Below are 26,634 nucleotides of genomic sequence, written 5' to 3' on the forward strand. Positions count from 1 at the left end.
ATATTCCCCTGTATTGAATAAATGTTGATACTGGCTTTTAGTGCCGCTGTGTGATGCTGAAACGAACAAATTCAGAGCTTTGTTATGAGTCAATTTCAGCCGCAGTGACTGATGTTCTCTTCAGATGTGTGGAAGAAAAACCCACCTGTTTTTCTCAGTATTGGGTACACTCACAAATCAGCCTACGTTACCAATCTACAGTCTACCTTGTCCATATTCTTTTAGAAATAGTATGTAAGCAGGCAGTTTAAAATGTGTTTCTATGGCTAAACCAGGGTTACCAATGATTCACAGTTACAAATAGGATTTTATAGAGTCAATGTTATCCGCAATCATTGGCTATCACAGATAAATCAGTATCAGCGTCTATTTTGTCCCATATGCACTGATATCAAAAACGTTTTAAGAGAATATAATGCAGAAAAAGCTCATTTTTTATATTTTATGATAATTTATTATTATTCAATTCCCAGTTAAGTTTACTGTTTCAGTGCACTGAATTTAGACAATAAAGTCTTCGTCATAAGTGTTACATAACCTCATTTGAGGGATAGTGCAAAATATGTGTGTATAGCAGGTGGATGGGTCCAACGGGTGTGGACCCCTAATTGTACAACCAGCCCATCATAAATGACCAGGAGAACATATACTTTCCTGACTTATATTTCTAATTATTGAAATTAACATTTAAATACACAATAAAGACGTTTTTTTTTTTCCTTTTCTTTAAAAGTCAAAGACAGCATTCATTTGGCTGCTATCATGTTTAGTCTGGACCAATTACAACAGGCCATTGTGTGTGACCCAGCACTGTAGCCCACACACGCATGTCACGGCAGGGAGGTTGTCACACTCATAGGCAGTGGGTGGAGCTGAGGATAGGTAAGGCTAATATTTGGCCAACGATCAGACTGGTTTTAACGACCAGACCAATGAACATTAGATAATGTTCATAACTAAACTATCATCGGACACCAGAAAGTATTAAACCACCTGCAACATAGCTCATATGACGTGAACAAAACTCACAAACTACAGGCTTCACTGGGTGACCTGACCGCTCTCTCTTTTTCAAAATCAGTTTTAAATGCATCCAAAATAGACAAGCAAGCAATTTAATAATAGTCTAACTTCAATATGAAGGCGGGATCTTGCATAAATTCAGTTTTATCAGTGTTTCTATTTTATTTCAGTATTTTAAACGTTTCCGTGCGTGCAGCAGCTATCGAGGCACATTTAAGCAGCAAAACTAAAAGCTGTCGTTCTAAGCTTGAAGAAGAAACTCAAACACAAGAACTTCCATTCTGTGATTTACCTGCAAGAAACTATAAAGTATCCAGACACGAATCTCAGTAAGGCAACAATGTCATCTCAAATAGCTACATTTAAAAATTCCCCTGGTTTCAAAAAAACATTAAGCAGGCATATCAATGTTTAAAGACAAACTGACAATAATATACTGTAAAGAGTGCATGTCAAGTCCACAGGGGAAAGGAACACAATTAGACACTGTCAATAGTGGATATAAAACAGTTGCAATTAGATAAATAAGGAGAAATCCCACAAAGAGCTACACTACTAGCCCACGTCCTCAGGCAATCCAATAATCACTTAACAGATTCAGTTATCACTTAACCGCTCTTTCTTATTCTCTGGTTTGAATTATGTTTTTGTTTCTGGGAAAATGGCACAAAAAAGGCCTAAATTGTAAAGCTGTTTAATTTTTGCAGTACGTATGGAGATACCCAGCAGCAGTGGTGATAAATGTGCAATAATGACAAAGCAATTTGCATCTTTAGCTAAACGAACAATGCTGTGTTGATTCCACAGGGAAGCCCACTTTCTCTGACAGAGTGAGGTCAGAGGGCAAGCTCTGCTGCAGAACAGCAGCCTGGAGCTGGTGGGGAGTCAGCACCTTGCTCGATGACACTTCAGCAGATGCTTGGTGACAACCTGGGTCATGTGGGTGAAGGCCAGTCTTTCTGACCACCTGTCCACTCTGTGTAAATATGTGAAAGTGAATCCAGTATATTCACTGACATTATCATCGATGCAGCAGTTTTTTACCCCCTTGAAGAAAACCTTACAAATAATCTCCTTGCTTGAAAATTACACATTTTACAAATATTTATATACTGTAGAGTGTATTTCAGTCTTATTAAAGGATTTACCAAAAGAGGAGGTGCAGAAGACCTATGGTTTTAATTAAGTCTACCTCTAAAATAATTTAACAACAGCTGCAGTGGGAGAGGGAAAATGGGACTCTGAGTAACACTACTCTGATATTAAGCAGCATCAGTGCAACATTGTTGTAAATGAATCTGTCCAGAGTGGCTGCTAACAAGGTTTCTGCTGATCAATCCGGTGATAGGCTTATCCCAGATCTGTGTCATAGATGATTACCAGACCAGGACAGTGAAATCCTCTGATAATCAGCCTTTTCTATCTCTATTTAGTGAGAAAGTGTGTGCTTTTTATGTATCCACACACTGCAGTACCACTCCTGACTTTTATACCTGTTGTCTGTGCTTTTTACTCTGCAGTTTCTACTATTTACATTTGGTTGGCTGATTTGTGAATAATTAGATTCAATTTTCAGTCTAATTACTTCATTTGTGCATGTGGAGCATGATCATTCATAATTAGTATTTTCAATTAGTAAACCATACAGAAACTCTCAGGTCTAAGTGATCAGCTCTGCCTCTTAAGGAGACCTATTATGCTTTTTCAATTTTGTCTTTTCCTTCAGTGTTCCCTTCAGGTTCTTGTGTACGTAAAAGATCTTGAAAGTTAGAAAGGTCAAAGTCCGCACCAACAGAAGCCCCTGTCTCCAACAGAAAACACTGCTCATGAAACGCCTCGTCAGTAGTCCTGCGTTAAATTCCGCAACTTTGTGACGTCGTGCTACGTCACCATGTGACACATTTACGTAATTTATGCCTAGCAAGTTTGGCACGTAAGAATTAATTTTGCCAGGTTTCTCTGTTGTTAGCGGTGCTGGCTCAGGCGTGTGCAAGCTGACCAGTCAGAGCAGACTGGAGGGGGGCCTTAAAGAGACAGGAGCTAAAACAGAGCATTTCAGGCAGAGGGGGAATACAGAGCTGCAACACTGGACAGTATGAGAAATGTTAATATGTTTTTTTCTGAGTAAATGAATAAGCAAATAAGCCATTTTTGTGAATGCTAAAGCAAAAGTTAGGACTCTGCCCAGGACTCGCATTAGTAAATCTGGTTTTGTTCTGGTAAACATGCTCTCTGAAACACATTCCTGACATAAAATGGCTATTAAGTATGTCAACACTGTTTTTTGTAGGTGAAAAAAAAAAGTATATACACGTATCCACACACAGTCTATCTCAAAGGTACAAAATAATTTTGCCCACCAATTTTGCCAAAAAGGACCTGGACTTTGGTTTAATCTGCCCTCAACGTCAGGAACAAAAGGAGGCGGCATTCCACTTTTCACAGAAATGATTATATTTCTGATTCTTTATTCTTTTCTAAAGAAAATGTATGGAGGGGCCGCAGTTTACATTGGTAGATTTTAAGCAGATCTACCCATGTATTTTATAAATATAATAATGTATCTACAATATGTGACTCTGATATCAGTATTTCCTAGAATTATTTCTTCAGTCCTCAAATATGACTAAATAGATTTGCAGATTTGCTGTCAAAAACACTGAATTTACAACCTAATTACTTTGCACTATTCACAACTGTTTACTTTTCAAGAACACATCAACTGCAACAGTTTGTTCTTAATCCTCCTGCAGAGAGCACAGAGCAGTACTCTCCAGATTAAGTATCATCACAGTACAAATGGTGAAAGTCCCATTTAACATTCTTTTCCATTTGCTTCAATCTAATATGAACCACTTTTTTGTCATTAGTAGAGAAATGCAACTCAGTCTCTTCACCAGCTCCTTGACCCCACCAAACTCCTTTTTTTATAACAGAATGCTTATTATCCTGAAGATAAAGCGCTGGCAACAAGTAAATCATTTTTCTTGCTTACTAGCATCTTCCCCCGCCACTGAGAACTGCCATTGTGAACATCTCTTGAAGAGAAGTAGCTTAGATGCTTCAGGCAAAATGTTGGCCAATTGCAAACAATTATCCATTGAAATCATTGGAAAGACAATTTGAGCAACTACATCAACTGTGTGTAATGTGAAAACAACCACTCGCAGCAACAAATCGCAGTGACTCTTCAACTCTACAAAACTTTCATTTCTTTTAGCTAATCTTTTCTTTTATGGCCCACATATTGACAGTATTGTTTGACTGCTCTCATCAAGCAGCAGCAGGCAGCTGCTTTCAGCAAACAAGCTGTGATAAACCAACTGTACTCTACCTGCCCAGCACTAAATGGCAAAGAAAGTTAGCAGCTACTGTAGTAGGCAAAGAAAGAACAATTTTAGTGGCCGAAGGAGCCGAACATTGAAGACTTAAACAGAGATAACAGAAGACCAAATATTTGACTAAACGTGACCAGAAATGAGACGAAATAAATGACGTTAAACGTTTAGCTAACACATTGACTATAGCTTAACAGATCTCAGTGTTTCAACTTATTGAGTGAGTCGTTTAAAACCGAGCAGAAAAAAAGTTTGTCCTGGCTTACATCTTCAACACACCAGAGATGACAAAAATGCTACTTCTGATACGCTTAACCATGTTGTACTCGTATAAAACTGCAGAGATATGGGAGGCTCTATGGCACAGTTCTAAATTAGCTTAAGCGCACAATATGTAAATCTGTTGTTAGGAGACCATCTATCAAAACAAACCGAGTCTTTTCTGGCAAGAGTCTGGTGGTGTGGGGGGCAGAGCCACTGCAGCTGCTCAGAGCCAACCAGCTGTCCAGGAGAGAGTTGGGTGCAGAGCCAGACAAACTGGAGGAATAAACCCCTGAGTCACATTGGATTCTGCTCTGATCCGGAGCTCAGAGACTACTGTTTAACCTTTGGTGTTTAAAATTGGATTTATCTTCACTCCTGTTTATCAACCTGACTGCAGCAGCGATTAGGGGAGGTGACCTTCGTTGTCAAGTGTTTATGTACTGTAATGCTGACTGCCTACTGGAACTGGAAGGGAAATGTACACTACAGAGAGGAGAAAGGACAAAGAAGAGAGAGAACAGGAGTCTGTGGTGAGTGTTGTGACCTTCATTGCTTGTTGTTGCTTGCTAGCTTATGGCTAATGTACAGTAAAGTAATATGGCTGTTTGGGGACAGCGAATGAACACAAATGATCCTACATATAAACTCGCTTTGCAACAACCACCATTGCCGATGAAAATCTATCTGCAGTGACAATGACGGACGAGCTAATGAAAGTTTTATACACTTTACGTTTTGTCACATTTGTGGACTTCCCTCTTTAATTTATCCTGGAAGTAAGAGCGACAGGCTACCAAAAGAAATACAACATTACCTTGAGTAAACCTTTGGATTTTTGGAAACGTTTTGGATAATGTAAGAACACAACTCAAGTTGACATTTAAATGCAGAATTCCTACATATCTGTCTGGCAGAGACAATGCTATGACTTTGTTCTCTACGTTGCCCCAAAGCTCCATTCTAGGACCAGCGGTTTAGACTTTAAATGCAACCATCAACAAATTGTATCAACAATCACAGAATTTCATTTATGTTACCATTTAGACCAAACCACATACAGCTACTGGATGTTCCTGCAGGGTTAGGCAACTTAAACATTTGGCTATGGTTAGAGAAAGATCATGATCATGATTAAGGTGAACATTAAGTGAGACGTGACCCGGCTCTCCTGCATGAAGGTGACATGGAACACCACCATATACCGTACCACCCCCACCTCCACGCCCTAACAATCTGCCTGACTACATAAAGGGCACACTACTTCCTGCATTGGCACTGAACACTGGCATTGGATGAAAAAATCATCAGTGTGTGTGTCTGTGTGTGTGTGGAATCGGCCAATATGGACATAATCCCTCGGGCTACTGGGCTATAAATTCCATATGACTCTGTGATGTAAATCCCAACATATTCATCATGTCTGCTCTTTTATGTCACAAACCTTCCCATAATGGATCAGAGGCGGACGTTCTATTAATTAGAGCACAGGCTCCGAGACAGAAGTTGTGCAGTGACTTAAAATCAAGCCCCGAGCTAGTAACCTCGGTCTGCTTTCTGATCCTCGTCACATACAAAATATCACCAGCAATGCCTTTCATCATCTCAGGAAACGCTGAACAGGCACTGCCATATCTCTTCCAACCGTACCAAAGGACCTATGCATGCTTTTATCATCAGTCGGTTTGACTACAGTACCGTAATGCTTTCTTTTGTGGTCCACCCAATAAAAGCTTAAGACAAGCTGCAGACCAGCCAAAATGCGGCAGCATGTGTGCTGACCATTTGGTAGCAGATGCATCTTTGTACACTGTAAGATTCTGCTCTCAGTTTTCAATCACTAATTGGAAAAGTAGCATGTCAAAGAGACTTTTAAAATGTGTTCCTGCTAATTTTGTTAAATTATCTAACATTGGCCTTTCACTTTCGCTTATCTGTCTCTTCACTACTCTTCAGATCTCTTTGTCATCATGTTAGTTTTTGTTATTGTGGACCATGAAAGGCTCTGTCATCTGGGGACACATCGTACTGCGGTGTTGTTCCTGTAAATATGAGCCTTTGGGATGCACAGAGGTTCATTTCTGTGTTCCATGATGACGACTGGTTGATGTCTTTGAGTGGACACAGGGGTGCAGAGCTATTTTGGTACCGAGGTTTCATGCCGTAATGGATACAACCAAATTAGTAAGCATCTTTTTTCTGTTTCTGTATGATGCACTTTTGTGTTGCCATCTTGCACAAAAAGAACCATGTCCAAAAAAAGTTTGATTAAGTGATTGATGGATTGATATTGTGTGTGTGTTTGTGTGTGTGTGTCAGCGTTCCCTCGGTCTTCGCAGCGTTCCCTGTGTGTATTTATGAGTGTGATAGTATCTGTGTCTGCTGTGAACCTGCCTTACACAAATCTCACTTGCTTCTCTGCGGCTGCAAACACACAAACACGCACACGCACACACACACACACACACACATACACCCCACCTCCAACCACCCCCCGCCCCCTTGTCACTGACATACACCCACCGATTGGCCACCGTTGAAGCAAGGCATAAGCTGTTCCCTAGCAACAGAGCACTGGTTAACCAATAGGGGGCCTTCTGTGAGGAAGGGGCTAGTTTGCCAGTCTGCTGTTACTAAGGTGGAGAGAGGACCGCTGGGGTTCTCTCTCTGCCTGAATATCTATGTGTGTGTGTGTGTGTGTGTGTGTATTTTAGGCTTCATGTTTTCAAGTAGCAGGTAGCAGCAGCCACAAAACTACAAACGAAACCGGCTTCATTTACTGTGCCAGAGTCTACGCTCTTGTATTAAAGTGAGCAAGTTGTGTGTGCAGTGTGGAACTGTATTTAACAGTTTACACACAAGTAGAGCGTGTGTGTGTGTGAGAGAGAGAGAGATTGTATTCATAATGTGCTCACTGCATGTCGGTAGCGTACCGTGTGTGGCTTTCACTCGCCGCTGACTTTCCCGTTGGTTTCATTAGCTAATGCTGCGACCGTATTATGATCCAGGATTAGCATGGGGCCGTCCACCAGCCTGAGTCAAGACGTAGCCAAAAAATTATATTATAGCGGCGTAATCCTCCCTGCTTGCTCATAGTACAAAAAAATCTTTCTTTATTTCATAAGGTTAAACCTTGTGCCTCTCCCCCAGGATTATCTTAATATGTGGGATAACATTGTGTTATGTCACTGGGGATGGAATGTATCCTCATGACAGTGGGCAACAAATCCTTTTAGTCAAATCAATGTGTGGCAGCAACATGACAGATATGACAAATGCACCATACAGCTGCTTTACAGGGTGATATTAAGGCTGAACAGAGCCATGCAGCGGTTCAAACTACTGAGATTTAAGCTGCTACAGTAAATTTTATTATATTAAGAATGGATAAAATCACTACATTTAAAGTCAAATTGGTTGCTCATATGAAAAATATCAATTGACGACATCTCTTCTTAGTTCTATGTAGCTTTAGATCATATTTTAAGTCATTGATTTTGTTTTATACCCTGCATCTCAACATCTTGCCTCAGTCTCAGCTCTCTCATCAGTGTTGTTTCCAGGAGCAGCTGTTTTTAGCTACAGTAAGAAGTTTGTATAAAAAACGCTTTCAGCTACTTACTGTACCAAAAAGAAAATGGGAGCAACAAGCTGATTGTTAAAGGGGAGCATTTGGCTCCTAAAGAGCCAGATATAATATATAGAGTGCAGCGGGGATTAGGTATTTTTAAAGGCTTACCTGGAAGTTAGCATCGCCCTGGTTGCCTCATCAAAAAGCTGTAGGGTTTTTCAACTTTTGGATAATAGCAGAAAAATAAGCTCTGTGGCGAACACAAGTTTATGATACTTGCATGTTTTGTTCAGCAAGATAATCACAAATACAGCACGTTTATGATATTCTGAGGTGTAAATGCAATCGCCAGAAGTAAAAAGCTAATGTTAGGCCAAACACAAACTACATCGCCGTGGCATGACTTCACTACACCACCACTAAGCTTCGTACTACATAATACTATAAACATTTTAATGTAAAATGTAAATTGATCAATCTTCAAGTTGGAAAGTTGGAGTTAGACTAGTTTGCTCCTAAAGTCCGTCTGTAAAGAGGGTGTTTATTCCTCCAGAAGTTCTGGCTCTGCATCTGACGCTCTCCTGGAGAGCTGGCCGGCTCTAAGCAGCTGCAGTGGCTCTGTCCCCCACACCACCAGACTCTTCACAGAAAAGACTCGGTTTTGCTTTGATAGACAGACTCCTAACAACAGATATTACATATTGTGCGCTTAAGATAATTTAGAACTATGTTTTACCAGTTTTAGTACTCATTCTTGTGACACAATTCAAAATCAGAGCTTAAAGGAGACTGAATATTGGACTGACATCAGGTGGCCAGAATCATGACGACAAATGCTAATGTTGCAATATTTCTGCTCACTGTGTAAATTGCAATAAATTGCTATGATGTTTGCAGTATCACCTTTAAACAGTAATTATGCCGATGTTGTGATTTCAGACTATTGTTCTGCCCTCAATTGGCTAAATCAATTAATACAGTTTTATAGAAACTTAAGAAAATGTATCAGGAGATGGTTTTCCCAGTTGGAAATAACATGACCAGCCTGTACAAGGCCCTGATCTCAACTCCATCCAATAGCTTTGGGGTGTGAACAGCACTTATCACCCAACATCAGTGTTGGACCTCACTAATGCTCCTGTGGCTGAATGGGAGCTAATCTGTGCAGACACGTATCAAAATCCTGTCGAAAGCCTTACTTGAAGAGTGGAGACTGTTATACCACAGAGATGTTCAACAATCACATTGTTTTATTAGTTTAGTTAGTTTAGTTTTATGTTTATCTGTCCATATACTTCTGGCCATATAGAGTAACATGGTGACTAAAAAATGGCATATCACTGACTGAATTGACTGATTACAGATTGTGTGTTGGAAATGTTCAGTTTTTTAACCTTGCCTTTGTTTTAGCTATCCTTTAACATCAGTCATTATGGTACTTTACCCATCAGGCTAATTTGTGGAGATACAGCAAGCGGAAACTCAGCTAAATATAATCTCACAATGGTTCATTAGGCTTCACACAAACAACCAGACAGGATTTAAACACGTCCCTGGTTCAACTGTACTTAACTGGAAAAGTGAGCTGAATACTGTCATGTTTTTTGCCCTTATGATGTCTAGCAGATGCACCATGTCCCCAAATATCAACAGTAAACAGATGTGTAAAGTTATTATCATAACCAACAGGAATGATGGCCAAATCGACAAAAACACATTAACAGTATTGATGTAGACAAAGAGCAATTACCTTATTATGTGTACTGCTGAACCACAACAAATGAACACAGAACACATTCTAACTGTGTCTATTTTGCACCTGGTTGCCACTGTGTGTATTAAAAATGCTTTCAGCACACATTTGTCAGTGTGATGCTTGACAGTATACATGAGGGAGTTCATCAGATAACTGAAATTCTGTTAACAAGCACAGCTCGTGCTGTACGCCTGACACCTGACAGCACACAGTGATGCTGGTAGCTGTTAGAGCACTACACCTGTAATCACCAGGGACAGTGTTTATGTTATTAGGTTTTCAACCAGACCTCACGTGAATATATATATAAATTAATCCAGTTTCATTAAATTTTCTAATTACACCTCGACATCAAAATAAAGTCTAATTTCTATGGAAGGAAAAAAAAGGCGCCAATGATTTGATTCTTATAAGCAAGTGAATCTCTTATTGCAAAGTTTGATTGTTAACGAATAGTTCAATCTGCAAAAATTGATGTTTTGGACACTTTAAGGTAGTAGAAGCTGTAAACAGCACTGATATATTACCACCATTTAAAGGTCCATTGTGTAGGATTCAGGGGGATCTACTGGCAGAAATGGAATATAATACTCATAATTATGTTTTCATATGTATATAATTACCTGAAACTAAGAATAATTGTGTTTTCATTCCCTTCAACTGAGCCTTTAACATCTACAGAGGGAGTTGCCCCTCTTCCATGGTGTCTCCAATTAGCATTCATCTTGCTCACCTGATGAAGGCCAGTCCAGTCCTCACTCTCCTTTTAGCTCTGTTTTTCTGTTTTTGTCTCTACCAACTCCTAAACAAATCTGGTTCTTTAGCTGTTAAATATGTTCACCAGCTAGTTGCTAACTTTGTCTGTCTGTCATTGTTTGGTCTGGAGCAGGTAGTGTACGGTGAGGTGATAATCAAACAGTAATGTTCTGGGGGCGGACGGTCCAGAGAAAGAGGTGAAAGACCAAAATGCTCAGTAGAGCTGAGGGGAACTGGAGTGTTCCACATACAAGTGGTCATGTGATCCATCGTGAATACACAAATATTGAATTGTCACTTTAATGTTGAAATTTAAGCATTCAAATTTTCTGAATACTTAAATCAGTATTCATGTGGTTTGAATTATTCTCTTTGAAATTCCTCGAGGCTCATTTCAATTTTATTTGAAGAATGTTGTCTTAATGCAAGAGCAATATGTGAGAATTTTAGTTGAAAACATTCAAAAAATATGTTTAGAAATACCAGTTTTGACGTTATTACATCTATGTATTGTGTTGTTGAGATATCCACTGAAGTTAGCATGCTAACCAGCTAGCCCCGGTCCATCCCAGCCAAGCCCCCAGGAGGAGCACCAGGCTCTGAAGCCAGTTTTCGTAGTGGCCAAACCGCGTAATTAAATCATCATGTGATGCACTGCAGCCCAAAAATACTTTTTCACATGAGCTTACATTGTGAAAGAAGCGCCTCAAACCCCGGGAAAAGACTCATTTCGTGATCATAATTTGGGCCATTCGGTCCAATAACATTTGGGAAGTCTAGAAGAGCTGCACGATTAAATTATTTTATCCCCATTCAAGTTAGCCAGGTGCTAAACCGGAAGTTAGTCAGCGGACGTCTCTAGTGTGCACGGCCTATGGGCCGCACAATGTAGAAGCTATGTGGAAGAGTCCTGGCCAGAAGTCCTTTTGGGGCTTCATGCGACACTGAGCAGCCTTCATCGGAATGAATGGTGCTCTGTCTCAAGGCTGTGTCCATTAGCAATAGGTCCATGACCTCAGCCCAACATACCTGTGCCAGAGGTGTAAACCAGCACCCCTGGTGCCCCAAACTCCCAGTCTGGACCACTAGATGCAAGGCCAACCGAGCTAACTAGCTAACAGCAGCTACAGTAAGCAGTAACTTAGTTGATATGCTGCCCCCTGTCTGTTTTGAGTTCAGGTGGCCCATGCTTACATACATGCATCTTTAAAGTTAACAAACTATGATAGAAAATTACTAATATTCAAAAACCATCCAGATTAAATTGGTGTAAAATTTATAAAAATAATTAAATCAAAATCAAGTTGAAACAATTCACTCAAATTGGACGGGTTGGACTCTGAACTTGAAAAGTAAGTGTTTTACACCAGGAGATATAGAGAGGGATGAGAGATTTTGTAGTGTTGTATTTTGAGTCTACAGGGTCATAGTTGTCACAGTTTTATACAGCTGCTTCAACAGTAAGGTGGCTTTTTTTTCATTGCTGTATAAAGAAAAAGTCTTAAAAAAAGATTTAAAGTTGCAACAAAAGGCAACTTTGTACTAATGGAATTTTTAGAAGTTTTAAATATTAGAAACCTGGTGTTATGGGAGAACTGTTTGCTCACAGGGGCTGCTGATGTGGTGAAGACAATGAAGATATAAAACGAGGTGAGTTGCTTACTGTTGTTGAAGAGTTAGTCTTGTGTTTTTTCTCCTAAATTTAAACTCACACAGCTGGTGCGGCAGAAGAATTTTCAGCCAATGACAATAAAAACTATCTCCAAGTAATTTGTGCGGTGCCATGTTGAGGATATCTCAGCCATCAGCTGTTTGGTGAGACAAAAATCTTTCTGCCTGTGCAGCTTTAATCTGTCAGAGTTGGTTAAGTGTTGTATTTCATGTGTGATAGAGTTGTGTTGGTGTGCTCAGTGTGAATCTTACTGAGTTGCCTTTGCTCTGTGCGAGGCTGCGGTCCTGGTCCGGTGTGATGGGGGAGGACTTCAGAGGGGGGGAGAGGGTGAGGTCCCGACGTAGAGGCCGTGAATCCATCTTGTCCCCCGCTCTGTCCAGTTTGTGTGAGTCTTTACCCCCCTCCCGCCCCTCTTTCCCCTCTCTCCCTTCCCTCCCCTCCCTCCCATCGCGGTTCTTATGCCTCTGTCGTTGCACGGTGTGCGAGCGCCCTTCTGCATGAGCGTGACTGTGCCCGTGCCTCTCCTCCCCGTGCCCATGGGGCTTGTGGGTAGTGGAGTCTCTGGGCTGTAAAGGCTTCATCTCCATCTCATAATTGCTAATTTTCTCCTCGTCCTGCTCCAGCAGCCGGCCTCCCCTGCCGTGCACGCCCCTGTGTCCGGATGTCCAAGAGGCAGACGAGGATGACTCCGTCCACCTGTCCCCTCTGGCCTGTCTGTGATTGGATGATCCGTGCTCCCGGGACTTGTGATTGGAGGAGCTGTGTTTGTGTCCGTTGGTCCGGCTCGCTCCTCGTCCGCTGACCCCACCTCCTCCCTTTGACAACACCCCTCTCCTCTTGTCCTCGCTCCAGCTATTGGCCCGTGGGTACTCCTTCCCTCCTCCTCCTCCTTCACCTCCCCCGCTTCCTCCTTCCATCAGCACCTGGATCTCCGTCTGCCCTCCTCCCCCGCCTTTCTCACCCCTTTCTCCTCCGTCCTTCGTCCTGTCCGTGTGGTCCACGGCGCTCTGCCGATGGAAGCGGGCACTCCTGCTGCGCTGGCTGGGTCGAGCAGGGGGCGGAGGAGTGTGGGGGGGTGAGGAGGAAGGGGGACTGAGGTCTGGGGTTGCAGCGTCGTTAGATGGGTCGTCGGAGGCCCCGCTCTTTACATAGAGGTCGGGGCTGTCGGCGGTGCCAGCGCTACTTGACAGCCCCTCGCCCTCCACCTCGCTGGAGACCTGACGTTTGGGACGCTGCACCTCCATACCTGCAAAAGTCAGAAGATATTCAACGTCATCTCTTCTTACTACTTTAGACTTGCTTAAATGAAGCACAATAAGCATCAGGTCAGACAACAATGACATGCATGATATCACAATACGTGTTAGGGACTGTACAAAAATGAATTAGGGGATCTATTTTCGAAAGACGCTATCAGAAAAAAAGTTGTCAAAAACTAAAACAAAATGGAGAATAATCAAAATAATAACAACAAAACAACACGTTCCATTTAGGACACAGTGGCAGTCTCCTGGGTGAGAGGCCTGTATTTAACCCATTCAGCTACAACAGCCAGCTATGGATGTGAAAATTGTCCCGTTTGGGTCAAAAAATAAAACCTGTGAGCAAGCTAATGTAACAATACCCTAAATCTCTGTGCAGCACCTATCTGCAGTGGCTAACTAGTCAGCTAACATGTTACTGAAACATATTGGTCAGTTATCTGTATTAAGTGTGCAGATATTCTCTTGAGGCAAAATGTATTGTTTTATAACTTATCGAGTAAGAGACTCTGACATACCCTCCACCCAGGAGGTGATGCTAACATAGCTAACATTAGCCATGCTACAACAGCTCCCACTCTACATGCTATCATAGGCCCAGTTCAATATGAAACAGAATTGTATACAATATAAATAGTAGGGGGTCCCTGCTCCATCTTGCTATCAGCTAAGGGGTCCTTGGCCTGAAAGTCATTGAAGATCACTGGATTACATGATGCCTGAGTTGCATGGCTCATCATGAAGAGTAAAAAACATCTTTGTGTGTGAATGAATCTGTGGTGGGAAAATGTTGAAAAACCCTCCTTAACAAACTGAACTACCCTCCCTCCTCCCAAATCTTCACTCCTAATATTTTTTTTACAGTCCCTTAGTTCTTATCTGTGTACAGATGCAAGGCAAACAGTAATGTACTTGATGATGTCCAGGATGTACGTCTCAACACAAACATGTTGCAAAATGTCAGCTAATACTTGGTGACACAGATGTCCTCACAGTAACATGGAGTGTTTCCTTTTTTTCTTTTAGCTGTGAGAGAAACAGACAGCCGCTGAGAGCAGAATGGATGGTTAAAGAACAATCACTGTCATCTCAGGTATCTGTGTGTGGGAGTGTACTGTATGTGTCATTAAGCCAGTGTGTGTGCATGTGTGTGTGTGTTTCTCACAGCGCTTAGTAATGCATGTTCTTGTGGGTTGGCTACCTGCAGTGCTGTACAGGTGTGAGTGACAGAGGCAGAAACATGAAGCTGGAGGGGGGCTCACACTGACCTTTATCACCAACCCTTACATACATGTACACACACACACACACACACACACACACACGTGTATATGTCTGCTTGGCTGGGTTGCAGATTATGGACGTGCTGCAGTGTGTACATGTTTGTATGTTTGCTCACCATTTCCTGGGTGCTGGAAGGATGGGGAGAACTGCTTGGCGGTGACCCGGGCCATACGACTCTCCTCCTGCGCTTTCTGAGCTGCTCCCACCGCTGCCTCTGCTTTACCCTGTGCATGAGCCGTCCTGATGCACAAAAGACAGGGAACAGAATGTACGGAGTCAATAGTCACATTCAAATTTTTATCTTTAAGCATTTTAAAATGAGAAAAAAACAAAAACTGAATCATAGCGCCGTCCAAAACTAATTCCTGTACAAAAAAAGTAAAGCAGGTTGGAAGGAGATAAGGAATGCAAAGAACAGAAGAGAATAGAGTTAAAGTTTCCAAAAATACTGGAGGAAAAAAAAACCAATAACTGACCTTTTGTAACAATGAAAGTGCAAACAGTACACCACAGTGTTAAAGTTTTCCACTGATGTCGGGGTATTTATTGTTGAGCGCTGGTTCATTTACTACACACCCTCAGAACGCAACCAGTTCACCTCTATTAACTTTGCCTGGCTTGTATCTTACAATGTGGGCTCAATTCTTTGATTGGGAGAAAAAAAATTAAAGTTCAGGAAACTGTATGCAAATTAAGGAATCTATTTGTTCTCACAATTATTCTAAAGGGTTCTCGTTGACCTTGTTGAAGCCCATGTAAAAACAGGTGGGTAACCTTTGATGTCCAACCCACAACCAATGAAAGTGCAGGTAGACTAAGCGCTAAATGTTGACCCCTCTGTCCACAAAAACACTTATCTCACCTGAAAACAGAGTTTTTAGAGAGCAGCAATTAAATCACCAGTTTATGCTCCATTTGTCTGACAGAACAGAACCACATGCAGATGAGGACAGTTACTGTGAATTATGAATTTGGTTGTATAACTGAAGAAGTTAGTAGTATAATTGATCAGAGAGAGGAGGATGGGACAGAACAGAGATGTTGACACATGTTGACACTCAGCAGAGCCATAAGACTGTGTAGAACCACATGTGGGCGTTTTAGTATGGATGAAAACCTTAATGAAAACTACCTGAAAACACCTCCCTGCTGACCAAAAAACAGCTTGGAGCAACAAGACTGTTTTTAGTGTAGATGTAGCCTGATTTGTGATTTTGTTTCACATTCTGCACACATGCATTAATATACGGAGAGGCGTCAGAGCGTGGGGGCAGCACTGTAATTAGGCGTCGCGAGAATTTAGCGCTTCGGTGCCTTGCTCTCTGCAGTGCCCAGGAGGTGCAAGCTTGCACCTCTCTAGCTACCAGACCACGCTCCATACTAACTGGCCCAAGCGGGTCTCACTTTCACTATGTTATTTTGTCTGCCACTGGGACGGATGTTTCCCGCAAAAATGAAGGCAGCATTACGGCGCAAAGGAAACGCTCATGCAGTTGCAAACCAAAACAGGAAGAGGCGTTCATCCCCAGGTAACATTGGAACCACTGGAAGAACTGTGGAAACTCACTGTAAAGAAAAAGAAACCCCGCTGAAGGAGGAGGCAAAGAAGGTGAAGAGGGAAAGTGATAGAAACCGAAGGTAAAACAAGAGTGAAGGGACGGGCTTTCACTCGATGGAGAGCGCCAGTGTTGTGTTAAAGTCTGTTCCCCTGCTTGAGATGGTTCAAAACTTGCATTCTTTCTTCTAAATCAGTAAGTAACTAAACCTGCCTATTAAGAGAACAGGGTGTTAAACTCTAACACTCTCTCAGTGTGTGTGTGATAGCGGCGGCAGCAGTAATTCAACATGGAAACAATACAAGGGGGAATTTTAAAAGTTTTCTTTTTCTGCTTTTAGTACACATCTTTGTCAAAAATGTTTGATAAACACATTTTAGTGATCATTGGAAAAATGTGTGTTTATGTATATATTCTGTGTAATATTGGCTGATATATCACTATCAGTATCTTTAACTCCCTATTATTGGGAAAGGCATCAGCTCCAAAAGTCCAGTATCAGTTGTACAATTGTGTCACTGTATGGACAGTTTCGAGAAATGTTGGGCCACCACGTTAAAATAACGTAAAGAAAACACCACACACTACACAACTAAAACTGTATATAACTTTTGAGAAAATGTCGAACGTCAACGACAGTTTACTGTTCCTTTGTCTATGGGAACTTATGAAGCGTTTATCCTCAGGTATCATTATTAACAGAACATGCAGCATACAGCGCCGCCTTCATATCTCAGTTATCTTTTCTATTGTGTCTGGTTACGGCTGACGAATCTTATTATAAAAGACACCTGAGCTAGAAACACACACACACAAACACACACACACACAAGATCTTGAACAGCATGTAGCCATCAGCATATTACATGATACCTCACACAGTAGCTTTGGGAGGACCATAATTACAGAGCTGCACCACGATGAGGCCTTCTGTATTCATCTGTTTACAGCCGCTGTAATCTTTTGCTTGAAAATGTGTTTATTATCATAAAATAATTCATTCCGCTTCGTCTGCTCGTCGGGCTTTTCACATCTCCTTCATCTCTCTGACTGCTCCTTTACAGCCTCCTTTTCATATCTCCCTCGCTCTTTCTTTTATTCCTGCCCATGTCCCTTTATGCCTATTCCTAATTGCTCCCTCCATCTTTATCACAATCCCCTTTTCATCTGCCTCTTGTAGCACCTTCTCTTTCTATCTCTCTGCTCCCATCAAACAGATCTATTCTCTCAATCATAACCCTCCTCTCACCTCCGTCTCTCCTTTTCCAATCGCCTGTCTTTCTCTGTCTTTGGAAGGGCTCTCGACTCCTGTAAAACAACCTCTCCATCCCTCCCTCCATGCCTCTCTTTTCTCTCTCTGGGCAGTAACAGTCTTGATGCAGTGTTGCATGTCGATGGCTATTGATTTTTTGCTCTTCGCCTCTCTGTTTCTCTTTGCCCCTCTCTGCACTCTCTGCCAGCACTGCTATGCCAGGCCCACAGTATACTCAACACCGCCATGTGTGTGTGTGTGAGTGCGTGCTTGTTGGCTGTGGGGGAGGTGAGGTGTAAGGAGAGAGGAAGACTGTCTTACTGTTTCACATGACATAATCACATGTAGGATTTTTTCATGTGCTTTTTTCCATATTCACAAGGCTTAAATGTCATGAAGAAACCGCTTCCCATGCAAACACACTCACTCAGGCTAATCTGGCACATCCTGCTCTCACCTTGGTGCTCAGACCACAACACAAAAGAATCTCTGCCTCTCTCATCCTGCCCTCCACAACTTCCTGGCCCACTCCTGCCTTCCCCAGGAACAACCTGTTTCTGGATGAATCAACTGCCTGCAGAGAAAAAAAGCTGCCTGTTCAATGGCTTGCTTGATTATACAACACAACTTCCTGTCCAAAAGGAAAAAAAAGAGTTGTAGATGGAGGGCAAGAAGAGAGAAAAGAAAGAGAGGGAGGGAGGAGAGACAAGTGTGACAAAGAAGAGATCGAGATGGTGTTACAGGGAGAGAGGGGAAAGGAAGAAAGAAAGAAGATGGTGTTGAAAAGGTCTTAGGTCTCACCATCAATGAATCATTACCAGATTAATTGTTAGACAGCATAATTAAAGCGGCGCCTGAAAGATTGACAACCTCTACATTAAAGCAGAAGAATGGGAGGGGTTCAACCTGCAATGTCTTCTTTCTGACAGGGAGGAACAGGGTTTATGAGAAATATGGCTTGACTGTGAGCCACTTGCACTGAAAATACCACTGAAAGCAGACAGGGCAGCCCATTGTCTCCACTCTGGTTATATGGGGCCTAGTAATAACTCAAAGTTATCCTGTTTTTACTTTCTGTGGTATTTTATAGTGATGATATGACCACATTGGAGCAGAGACAAAGACACATACCCCTGTCTACATCAGTGGGACTGAGGTGACGTAGGTGAAGAGTTTCTTGGAATTACCGTCACTGAGAACCTATCTTGGTCATCATACGTCACCACCCTGGTTAAAAAAAAGCACAAAAAAGGCTCTACTTCCCAGGAAACTTAGGAAGTCTAGAGCAAGATTCTGGTCAACTTTGTCAGAGGAGCAATGGAAAGCATCCTGACTGGAAACATAAACTGGTACGGTTCGTGTACAGCCCAGGACAGGAAGGCTCTACAGTGGGTGGTGTAAACCACCCAGAACATCACTGGTACCATCTACAGAGCATCAGTGACATCAGTGAAGTGGGATGTCTGCACAGAGCCCAAAGGGTACAAAAAGACAACACCCACCCAGCCACAGTCTGTTCACCCTGCTGCCGTATGGCAAAAGATACAGAAGTATCTGCAGAGTACCATCAGACAAGGGAGCAGCTACATTTACGAGGCCATGAGACTCCTGAACTCATCCTCAACACTCCAGTGTATAAAATGGATGTAGCAGGACTCAAAGACTCATTCATTATTTAGTTTTTTAAACCCTTGTTAAAAATATGACAATAAATGTACCTTGTACCTTGTATATTGTGATATTCATTACAAGAAAATAGTAATTGAAAGCTAAAGGTTTAGTTGTTTTTTTTTGTTTGTTTGTTTTTTTAAAAGTTGCTCAATGGAAATCAGAAAAGTAGAACATTTTATTTCATTGTGGACAGATAGCGTCACAACCGTGCCAGATGCAGTCAGGAAACTATACAGGTGTGTAGTTGAGATCAAAGATGGGTGTGATCTCATGTAATAATGTAGTAATCACAGCTGACTGGTCATGGGTCACAGCGTGAACGTGTTGATGTGCCCAAAGCGGGTGTGATCCCATCTATGATGGTGTCTACGTTTTTTTTCTGCTTTGTTGTTTCGTTTTCACTGAATTTCCCGTTTTCTTTATATTCTAAGTTGAAAAATGATTACCAGTGACTAAAAAAATCATAGATGGATCAATCAATGATAGAAATATTAATTAGTTGCATAACGCTAGTTTTGTATGTTCATGGTAAAGGACCCTTTGATAAGCCCCGACAGCCTGATGGCAGATTTACCACTCAAAACCTCAACCTGATGTCGTATGTCTCGGTTCTCACAAAATGGATGTCTCCATCTTGAGAAGGGGGTATTTCTTATGAAACCTGTGGTCCCACAAGATAATATAGGCTAGTTAGCTAATAACATGACCCTTGGCTTGTATTCCTAGGTTACTACTGCAGGTACAGTAGTAAGAAGCCATGTGTGCTAACGTTTCCAGCTAACTGCTCATTTTACGTTGAAGTAGATAAACACACCGTTTAATCAGTTCCTTATAATTTTGCTTTTGTGTTTTGCTTTTTTGTAAAGCTAGTTAACAAAAGCACAACCACCCAAACTCTTAATATCAAGTATCAGTCTAACTACAGCATTAATGGACACCACTTCAATATGTAGAGATATCCAAAAATTGACAGGCTTGCCACGCAAATGCCAAGCTATGATTTGACAATGAACGTTTGTGTAAAGTATCACATACACTTTGACAAAGGGGTGTTAATGTCTCAGGTGCAACACGTAGCACCTTTAAGAGGACGGAGCGAACGAACAGAGATACCAAGGCCTAAAGGACACAAGATAAAGGAGGACAGCGAAGGAGAGGAGAGCCAAAACAAACAGGAGATGGAAGAGATACACAGAGGAAGACAAACACACACTCTGAGGTTAGATGAGGAGAGAGACGGGGAGAGAAAGTCTAATCCAGGACTCATGCTAAGCTCCTCCATCATCTCTGTCATTACTCCGAACCAGCTGATGATGATGATGAGGATGATTCATACCTGAATCTCTAACAGAGCTTTCCGGTTTGCATCACTGCTAATAGTGTCTGTGTGTGTGCATGCGTTTGAGAGTGTGTGTTGGGCTTTAGGCTCGCTGATGAAACGAGGTCACAGGATTGCAGTGAATGGCTCCGTCCACGAAGCGCAGTGAGTCAGTGGTGTGTTTGTCTGGTACTAGCTAATCACAGGTAGCCTGATGTCGCATCAGTTACATCAGCGCATGTGACAACAGCCATCAGGGCACATCGTATCATACACACACACACACACACAAATCTGGGATTTACTGTAACATCAGGCACGTGGACGGCTGACACAGATTTTCTACCAGATCCAGGATTTTGTTCTGGAGCTGAGGCTGACCTTTGACCTCTCTGCCTCCTAACATGGATCGTACACATGGACATTCAAAAGTAGCTGATTAACATTTTTAGAAATACACACACTCCAGGAAAGTTGGACGACGAGCCTCTTCATCCTTGAACCAGATTGCTGTTGTTCTTGTATTTAGCTCCAAGACTCTCTGCAGCAGCTATCCTGTGACTGTGTTTCACCTCTCAGGGTTTCTCCTGGTGTTCCACAAGGAAATACCCTGCTGTTCTGGGACACGGAGAAAGAAAGAGAGAGGCTGTCCTGTCCTGGGCTATGCTGCTGTCTGAATCTGGGTTAGACATTTCTGTGTGTGTGCATGGGTGTACCACAGAGCTGCAGAGAGCTGGTTTAAAGACCAGGCTACAACTTACTGTATGTACCGTTAGGATTGTTGAGTGTTATGTTTAATTTCTGCCGCTATCCGAGAAAACTATACTCTTCAAATCAGCTAAAGAAATTGTTTCTGTTTTTTTAAGTAGGGTTATATGAGGTGGTTATCCATCGTCAGTGTTGTACCAACAGTAGATGGTATGTGGCTCGCCCCCAGCTTGGAGAAGAAGCAGGAGTTGCAGTGTGGGAAGCTAAGCAATGTCCTGCTGGAGACACTAAATGTATTTTAGCCACCTAAAAAAAAGACCCACCTAAAAGTAATCAGTATCAGTTGAGGTGTACGCTATATTTAGAATATATTCACTACTTTACCTAGCCAGACAACCACTGCGATGGAAAACTGAAGCATCCAATAATGCTTTCTTCAAAGCCACCAGACTCCCATGACATTAACAGTCATTTTACCTCACAGAACACGGGACTTCCTGGTCTAACGATTAGTTTGTGCGTGAAATTGTGTGACTTCAGTGTTTAATGGGCTTAGTTCAGAGTCACCAAAGTGGCACAACAACACAAACTAACGGCTTGAGGCAGCGGTAGACCAGCAACTCCCCATGTTCTGTAATTGGTAAATTGCTGTTTTTGTGAAAGAAGTCTGGTGGCCTTGAAGGGAGCAATATAACTGCTTCATTTCCTGTTCATGGCTGTACATTGTTTAGCTTCCTACACTGGTACTCCTGCTGATTCTCTAAACCGGGGATGTGCTGACCACAATCTACTGTAACTACTTTAACTAGTGTAACTACCTCAACACTTCTAAAAACAAAACAATCCCTTTAAATATGCACGTTACTTACTGCTGACAAGATTTAGCAGTGTCAGAGGCACTTTACTTCTGTTTCAAAGAGCTCATCTTTGAGCATGTTGTGGTTTTCAAATCTAGTATAAATTGGTTGTATTTCAGCCTTGCCTCACAGAGACGATGCTCTGCTCCTCATGAAACCGGCTTATTCAAGTACTTTTTGTATTGAGATCTGGTTTTATCTGCTTTAAGCGTGCATAAAGAGGCACCCTACTTTAAACAAGGACACTCTGTCCCTCCCCAAAAATAATTTAAGTCCCCCCTTGTGCATGAGCTCCTGCCCTCCAAACATCCGAGCACAGTCCTCCTCAGCATGCATCAGCTGCAGTATGCACGACCTGACTGTGCGTCTTTATTTCTGACAGAGCCACCTGTGGGTCCACATTACAGCTCAGTGTTCAGTCAAACATTGTTCAGACCCACAGAACATTTCTACCTACTCATTACAATGATTGTTAGAAAATGAAACAGAGAGGACAGCCGCTGGATCATAGACGGCCCAGAGAGGAAGCAGAGGTAAACCAACAGAGGGGCAATGAAGCAAACTGCAGACAACCAGGTGAACAGAATGAATAATACAGTTTGAAGAGTCTTAATTCCTCATTTGAAGGCATTAGTATAATAACCTTGAACAAACCAGACCACCTTTAGAGAGTTTATGGGAAATGTGGCTGTAAATACAACTGCTGTGAAACACATGCTCACGATTATATAAAGAAGTTTTCGATCATAACAGAAATTATTCATATCAGTTTCATCTCTCTGTATCCAAGTAGAGGTCTGAAATGTGTTGCCTAGCTTAGCACATAGACAGAAAGCATTGGGAAATAGCTAGAAGAAAATTATGCCCTCCAACAAGTCCAAAGTTGCTTAACTGACGTGTTTTATCATGTAGCTAGCCAACTAGCACAAATGACAGCCAAGCAGACTAGCGGTGGCCTGACAGCCATTCATGTTAGCTGTCTGACACTTGATTCTAGCCAGCAGACAAGCTACCAGTTCAGGCAGCTAGTTAGTCTGTTTGGGGTTAGGACGGTGGGAAAAGCCGAAAATGTAACTGTTAGAACAGCAATTTTAGAGATTTAGTTTTGTCAACAGTAATACGCTGTTACTTGTCAGTAAATAGAACCACTAGCTAACCTCTCTACATCTACATGTTTAATGTTAGCTACTCAAGCTATAATAATTCAAATAGGACTGCTTTGTTGTTGGAAGGACCCTTGATGTAGCTTGCTAGCATGTTTCCACCTGCTTCAAGAGTTTGTTTTAGCTTACCTTAAACATGTAAAGGGCCAATTCCTGTACTCAACACTGATATGAAACTTAAATTTTAAAATAATGTCCTTAAACAAAACTCTTATATGTGCCCTCTGGTGGCTGCCTGCCTTGTTTTATCTGTGCAAGCTCAGTCTTTGTTACTGTAGCAGTCAGTCACTCGAGTGAAAACCACGAGCTCACGCTGAAAACAAATGCACAACAAAAAGGCACATCTTTTAATGGGGAATGGATCATTTATAGTGTGTTTCAGTTCTGTCAGCTGAGGCAGAATTCACATTTATTTTTCCTTTGATCTATTTTATCAAGGCCAGTGAACATAAAAAGCTCAAGCAGATAAATAACTATTACTTACTCAAAACCAAATCTCTTATCATTATACAATGCAAACCATTTTTATTCCAGGGAATAGAGTTTCCACTGAATTTTATCCAAACTTAGATATTAATGACCTCAACATCAGTATGTGCACAATGGCGAACAGTGTCAAAGTGGTGTATTACATAGAAATCTGGTCTGATATTACTAAACCACAAATTAATGCTTTTCTAGTTCGAACATTTTTTTATATTTTTGGTCCATTATTGTATTTGTGACCAGTTGACCCACTTTGCATAATACATTTTAATCTCTGCCCACTTACTTTAGTAGTATAGTGAGGATACGTCTTTATACTCTTATATATACTATAACAGAGCTGACCAAAAATCGATTTTTGGGTCCAATGACCATGATGATATTAGGAGTTGTGCCTTGTGATAAAGATATGTAATGGAGGAAGGACATGTTAGAGTTTAACAAATGACAACAGTGCATTGAAACAGTTAACTTCACTGGAAAAATAGTAATTATTCATTACCTCAAACAGCTGTTTCTGCATTATGTTTTGTAAAAAAAAAAAAAACCTTTTTCATATTGCCGCATATCGTACAACATATATCAGTCGGGCTCTTCTCTAATACACAACAAGACATTAAAAATATAATCCACACTGGACTATGCTATACATATTAGAGGATGTGAACCAGGGACAGAGAATTTTGACACCCTTTTAAACAGGGTACTTGACTTTGCATAGCCGCTCTTAGCCTCTGTTGAAGCCTCTGGGGAATATTACAATATTTAAAAAATTGCTGACAGGCTGTCCCAGCTGGTCTGTGATGAGCATAGCTGCCTCTGGACAATACTTTGCCCTGATTTTTCAAAGGCAGATTGGATTTCAGTCACTTTTGTTGAAAGGTTATGTAGTGTTTATATCTATATACATGCCTGCTGTCTGCATTGCTGCACTTACATTATACATTTCTTACAGTGGAATAAAAGTTCAACTTTGTGCTTCTACAAAGTGTTGTACTTTAGATACAACCTAACAAAACTGAACACTTGCCATTCCTAGTCATTCATACTGTCTGAGTAGTGGGTACAGACTACTTGTATTAGGATCAGGCTACACATGTGACAATGTTTTGGTCCATCCATCAGTGTATGTCTGGCTAAGCTTGAGGTCTGAACATTATGTGACAACCTTCACTGCAGGTCTGATAGGCTGTTGCAATAGCTGTACAAATTGCTACATGTGCAACCTTAAAAAAACGAGAATTACAGAAGACCTAATGATGATATATGTGTGACCGATGTGTTCTCTATCTCTAATTTGCCTCCATTTCTATTTGTCTTTCTTTGTTTTTCTGTGTAAGGCATCAACAGTGTGAGATGAGTGAGGTGAGCAGCTGGAGCGAGCTGTGGTCAGACCGCCCTGTTATCAGGACTAATAGGATTGGATCTTTAATCATTCAGCTCGTGTATCCTCTTGCATGTACGCTCAACAAATACAGGCATGCTCAGCAGCTGCATTCACACACATCAGTACGCAAGTAAGCTTATAAGCATATAAGGAAGAGCCGGTACGTGTGTGTGTTTGTGTGTGTGAGAGAGAGAGAGAGAGAGAGAGAGCCTCTGGTTCAGCCTCTGCTCTCCCTCAGGCTGCCTGCCAACATTGTTGGCATAATGCGGAAATCTCTCTCACTCTCTCTAACTTTTTCAGTTTCACTTTCTTAGTCTTTTTCTCTCTAACTCCAACTTTTACACTCTCCTCATCTCTGTCTTCTCTCACACAACTTCTTCGTCACGCTCTTTCTCTATCCTCTTCTTAACGAGCTTGTCCTTTTAAGCCAGTTGTAGAAACCATGTGATCTACTCTACTCTCTACCACATGCAAACACAAGGATATATACAGTACATGGACTGTGTGTCAGTTATTGACCATTATGTCAGTGTGCAACACATTATATTGATCTGTTCCAAGGTCAGCTGCTAATCAGATAGTAAACCTAACCTCTTTTCATGCAACTGGTTCATTCACAAACTCAAGGTCACACTGTGTGAGGCTGACATTTATCTCAACTGTTGCTCACATCTTTCCTTTGCAGGACTGAATATCTGTGTCTTCCTGGATAAAAGTGAAGTTACAGAAAAGGCTTCTTTCCATTGCTGTGTTCACATACAAGCCATTAGGCTCAGTAGGGTGAGATCAGATCAGGCAGTAGTGGTCCTAGCTTGCATGACGCCCTGGGCGAACCTCACCTTCAGCAATGTCTACAATAACACTCTCCTGGTCCCCTGGCTAACTGCACTAGATAGCTAACAGCAGCTACAGTTAGCAACAGTTAGCAGTTACACTGGTGATATGTTGCCCACTGTTTGTTCTGCATATGAATTTGACAGGAGGCCAATTCTTACATATTGCACCTTTAAACTCAACTCCATGATGATGAATTTCCAAAATGTGTTAAATTCATCTTACAGCTGCAAACTGTCTTGCTGAGAGTTAGATGAGAGTAGTTACACCACTCTCATATGTGTCTGCTAAATATGAAGTAAGAGCAGAGATGGTTAGCTTAGATTAGCTAGAGCTGGGTGGGTTACATATTCGCATTCCGACATACCAAAATTCCAACATCCCAAAAGTCCGACATGTCACCATTCCGACATACCACTATTCCAACGTGCAAACGTCCCGGCATTCCGACAAAGTTTCACCATAATCAGCAACCCATA

At 41.6% G+C, this 26,634-nt stretch overlaps 1 protein-coding gene across 1 annotated transcript in view; it reads right to left on the minus strand.

The window, feature by feature from the left end:
• The window catches only part of jph3b (junctophilin 3b), a 56,315-nt gene that overhangs the window by 3,023 nt on the left and 26,658 nt on the right, over nucleotides 1–26,634 (minus strand). Inside the window, exons 4-5 of the mRNA XM_084365443.1 lie at nucleotides 15,039–15,163; nucleotides 12,629–13,623 (exon numbers count right to left, since the gene is read on the minus strand). Of these exons, the coding sequence (XP_084221569.1) occupies nucleotides 12,629–13,623; nucleotides 15,039–15,163 (1,120 nt within the window). The remainder of the gene's footprint in view (nucleotides 1–12,628; nucleotides 13,624–15,038; nucleotides 15,164–26,634) is intronic.

The sequence above is a fragment of the Pagrus pagrus genome (assembly GCF_965226575.1).
Source record: "Pagrus pagrus genome assembly, chromosome: 10".
Classification (NCBI taxonomy): domain Eukaryota; kingdom Metazoa; phylum Chordata; class Actinopteri; order Spariformes; family Sparidae; genus Pagrus; species Pagrus pagrus.